Source organism: Pocillopora verrucosa, chromosome 3 (genome assembly GCF_036669915.1).
Source record: "Pocillopora verrucosa isolate sample1 chromosome 3, ASM3666991v2, whole genome shotgun sequence".
Classification (NCBI taxonomy): domain Eukaryota; kingdom Metazoa; phylum Cnidaria; class Anthozoa; order Scleractinia; family Pocilloporidae; genus Pocillopora; species Pocillopora verrucosa.
Window position 1 is genome coordinate 13,104,303 of NC_089314.1, and position 5,000 is coordinate 13,109,302.

Here is a 5,000-nt window from a genome sequence, read left to right on the forward strand (position 1 = left end):
GTCTCTTAAGTATTAATTCGTCCCTTTTTGTTAGAGTTGTGATGAGCTGGACGGAAGAAAAGGATGTTTTACTCATGAGAGAAATGGCCGCTCGAGGGATTTTTCAATTCAAGTCTGGAAGCCGAGAAAGAGACACTGTTTGGCAAGCTATCGCCAAAAATCTGAATGGTCACAAAGATCTCTTTCATTCTGTCACTTCGAGAGGTGTTAGAGACAGATTTACTCTGATTTTAAGAAGGTATAAGGCGAAAAATGCCGAAGAACTAAAAAGTACCGGCGAAGGTAGCGAAGACGAACTAAGAGAATACGATTTACTACTGGAAGAGTTAACTCACTTAAGTGAAGAGTCCGACAAGAAAGCTAATGCAGAAGCCGAAAGTGCCAAAGAAAAAATCAGTGCAGAAAAGGAATTGGCTCTTGATATAAGGAAAAGAGCAATGGAAACAATGGGCCAAACTTCAAAAAGAACAAAATCTGATGAGCTCCAGGACGACGAGGAAAGAAAGAAACGAAGAACTGGAGGGGACACCTTGGCGTGGCTGGAAAAAAAAGCGGACCGAGATTTGAAGTACAAAGAGCTCCAGCTTGAAGAGCAAAGAAAAGAAAGAGAGTTCCAGCAAAGAGAAAGGAAAGAGCAGATGGAGCTTATACAGAAGCAACTTCAAATGCAAGGAGAAAGCCAAAAGCAACAGCAACAACAACAAATGATGCTCATGCAGCAGATGATGAGTATTATGTAACAGCAGCAACAACAGCTTCAGCTTTTCACTTCAAAACAGGATAAAGACTAAACTTCAATTTACTTTTGCTTATGCATTGTTAAAAATAAAGTTTGAAATGATGTTTGCATTATGGTTAGTACCATTATAACAAAATTTTATCTTTAGTTTTTGAGAGAAGGTTCAACATTGTTTACTCTTCGAAAATGTTGTTTACTGTTTGAGAGCTCGTTTTAGTCATAAACTGGGGTGAAATAATCCTCTTAAAGGAGTGTTACTTTTTATTTAACTCTCATCATTTAGTTGAAATTACCTTTTCTCGTCATTTATAATTGTTACTTGGTTACGCATAATGTAATGTGACCATGGCCTGTTGATCCTGAACACTACATAATTATAGGCCCTTAAATTTTGGCTTCCAATTTTCATATTTCAAAACATTATACAGCTGGTACTGAAAAGGAATCAGTTAATGGGGATGTTTTAGTAATAAAAGTTTGATATGTGGATTGTGTGCTGTTGTATTTTCAAAGAAAAATTAACACATGCGTGTATTTTTTCTAGTCAGTTTACCTACAGCAAGTGACACAGTTAGTCCAATCTCACCATTTATTTAATGCAGAAGTCAAGAGATTTTATGTTTAACGCTAGTCCAGGGTTCGTACGGGTCCTGGAAATCCTGGAAAGTCCTGGAATTTTATTATCGCATTTTCCAGGACTGGAAAGTCCTGGAAAAGTAATGCTGGTCCTGGAAAGTCCTGGAAATCTGTTAAACTGAACAAAGTAATAAAGTTTTCTCTAAAACAAATGAGCAAAGTTTTTTTAGTATTTTTATAACGTATTCCTTTCTGGTTTTGACCGCATGACCGCATCTATATTTTTTCATGTTTCCCGAAACTGACACGAGTGTAACTCTGGATCGAGGGCTCATGTATCATCATAAGCTCATGCGCAGTAGTAACCTTGATGCATGCATGATTTTGTAAACGGGTACTCAGTGAATGGGCGTCTTGAGTTTTAAATGTTTTGTTCCGAAATATGCCTGGGAAATGCTTGTTTAGTGACCGATGGTTGGAAAACTCTTCCTATAAATTGTGGCTGGAACGTGACGCGGACAAGTTTAAAGCAAAATGTAGAGTTTGTATGAAAGCGTTTGATGTATCAAATATGGGAGAATCGGCATTGAAAAGCCACGAAAAGGGAAAGAAGCATATTCATCTTATCGAAAAGCAACAAAGAAATACAACAGGTGACATAAGAAACCTTTTCTCGAACAGCTCTTTCGCTGCCCCTCGAACAGCCACTGAAAGTAACAACTCTACTTTGACTGTATCAAGTAGTGCCGCTAGTACAACAGCAGGTATGTCCGGGTTCGTGACGAGGAATGATACTTTAACTGCTGAAATTTGGTGGGCGCTAAAGGTGAATAGCAGCCATTATTCGTATAATTCCTGTACAGATATAAACTTCTTAGTGCAGCAAATGTTTCCAGACAGTGACATTGCAAAGAAATTTACCTGTGGGGAGAAAAAGGCCTCCTATCTTTCTTGCTTTGGTATTGCACCATGTTTCAAGAGTCTTCTAAAGGAAAAAGTCAAATCTTCAAAGGGATATGTGCTTTTGTTTGATGAAAGTTTGAATCACGAACTGCAAAAGAAGCAGATGGATTTCCATGTTCGCATCTGGAATCATGACAAAGTTGAAACTCGCTATTATGATTCACAATTTCTTGGGCATTCTAGTGCAGAGGATATGCTTCAAAAGTTTCATTCTTGCAAAGAGGACTTGAGCTGTAGAAATCTGATTCAACTCTCTATGGATGGGCCCAAGGTTAACTGGAAATTTTATGAAATGGTAGAGCAAGAATTGAAGAGTGATTTCAGTTGCACTCTCCTTAACACAGGCAGTTGTGGTATACATGTTGTGCATGGAGCTTTTAAGGATGGTTGTGATGCAGCTGGATGGACGGTGCAGAAAACTCTCTCCAGTCTTTACTGGCTGTTTAAAGACAGTCCGGCTCGAAGAGAAGACTACATTAGAATAACTGGTAGCAGTGTATTCCCCCTAAAATTCTGCCAGCACCGGTGGTTAGAGAATGTGTCAGTTGCCGAGCGAGCACTGGAAGTGTGGCCTCACATTGTCAAATACATTAATGCTGTTAAGGCAAAGAAAGTTACTGATCCCAAGTCCAAATCTTACGAGACCATTAGCAGTAGTTGCTGTGATCCCTTGATGCCAGCAAAGATTGCCTTCTTCTCATCAGTGGCAAAACAGATCAATCCTTTTCTCACAGCATTTCAGACTGATAAACCTATGCTGCCATTCATGAGTATCAGTTTGTACACTTTGTTGAAATCATTGTTGAATAGGTTTATCAAGGGTGAACTTGTTACCGAGGCAACATCTCCTCTGAAGATCCTGAGGTTGAAGCCCACTGATAAAGAACAGCAGTTAGACTACCAGAAAGTTGATGTTGGCTTTGTGGCACAACACATGCTGAAAGAAAAATCTGGGAAATTGAGTGAAAGGCAAGTTCTTCAATTCAGAATGGAATGTAAAGATTTTCTTGCAAAAACAGCCTCTAAACTGCTTGACAAAACACCAATAAATTATCGACTAGTAAGAAGTATGTCTTGTCTGGATCCAAGGCTAATGGCATCAGAGAAAGAAGGATGTGTCAAAAAAATGAAAAGAGTTCTTGAAATTCTTGTGGAAGCCCACAGATTGAAGGCTGATGAGTGTGATGAGGTGATATATCAGTTTGGACAGTTTTTGGATGAATGTGCAGGTAATCCTGACTTTGAAGATTTTGACCCTAGTGAATCCTCTTTAAGAGTCGACACACTGTTATATGAACACATGGCTGGTAATAAGCAACTGGCAAAAGCATGGGGGGTAGTTGAATTATTGCTGCTAATGTCTCATGGTCAAGCCACAGTTGAAAGAGGATTTTCTGTAAACAAAGAAGTGGCAGTTGAGAACCTGTCGGAAAGATCGTTCATTGCACAGAGGATTATTCATGATCATATTGAATCAGTTGGAGGCCTTGCCAATGTAAAAATCTCAAAGCAACTACTTATGGCATCTGCTGGAGCGCGACAGAAATATATTTCCTATCTAGAAGAGCAGAAGAGAATTAAAGTGTCCCAGGAAAACACGCTTAAAAGAAAGGCAGCAATGGATGGGATTGATGTGCTGAAGAAGAAAAAACGGCAAATTGAAACTGATATAGAGGCTCTTTTAAAGACTGCAGATGAATTTGCAGATAGGGCTGAAGATTCAAGAAACCTTACTTGGGTTGCCAAATCAAACAGTTTGCGAAGATCTGCCAAGGAAAAAAGGGCAGTCTTAAAGGACATTGAAGAGCAGTTGGAAGGAAAGCTCCAAGAGCTGAAAAATAATTAACCCCACTTTGAATCCCAAGATGTGAATATTAATTCTACTTAGTATCAGTCACGGATTTCTGATGTTACTTCTGAGATATTAAGAGTTCAATGAAAGAAGTTGATATTCTCTGTTTTCTTTGTTCTCATTTGTATGTCTGACAATGTGTTGAAATTGAAAGTAGAAATGAATCTTTTATACTTATGAGAGTGAAAGAGTTAAGGTGAATTTTGGAGTCCTGGAAAAATAATCTGAAGCCTGGAAAAGTCCTGGAAAAGTCCTGGAAAATTGTTTCTGAAAAAGGGTACGAACCCTGTAGTCATGTTCGTCTTGGACGTAAATGCTAACGGTGAGCTTGTGCTATGTTAGTGCTGTTATTAAAAGTCCTCTGGTAAAATTGGTACACATGAATTTTCTCTTTCCTACCCCTAACAATATTAAAGTTAAAACCTAAATAATCTTAGGTACAAAAGACATTTTTGCCAGCAACGTTAAGGCTTACTTTTGAACCCTATAGGGTGTTTTATCATTGAATGCATCAATTAAAGAATACAATGACAATGATATTTAATTATTTTTATTCCACATTGCTTGAATACTATGTTGCACAAAATGGTGTGGAAAGCTAAGACTATTTCTCACAATGTATATATAAAACAATTTAAACAACAATGATAACACTTTTCACTACTTAAAAAGACCTGGCTATCAGCAGTGTCCCAGTGTATCTTTACATCCAAACACAGTTATCTATAATGAAAATAACCTTTGAACAACATTAACCATCAGAAATATCGTAAACAACACTCGTGTATATTTTACCAGAAATAAGTTAGAAGGTCTGGGGAGTCAACACCAAAATAATCCGAAATGATGTTCCCATATAGGCATGTGTGG

General features: G+C 38.1%; 1 protein-coding gene across 1 annotated transcript; it reads left to right on the forward strand.

Annotated features, from left to right (window-relative positions):
* Positions 1-1,571: 1,571 nt before the first annotated feature.
* On the forward strand, positions 1,572-4,415 carry LOC136279922 (uncharacterized). The gene has a single exon (XM_066164406.1). The coding sequence runs from the start codon at positions 1,758-1,760 to the stop codon at positions 4,122-4,124; it is 2,367 nt and encodes a 788-aa protein (XP_066020503.1). The 5' UTR covers positions 1,572-1,757; the 3' UTR covers positions 4,125-4,415.
* Positions 4,416-5,000: the final 585 nt, after the last annotated feature.

Coding starts and splice junctions, on each gene's coding strand:
- LOC136279922 (XM_066164406.1), top strand. CDS start 1,758: ATGCCTGGGAAATGCTTGTTTAGTGACCGATGGTTGGAAAACTCTTCC.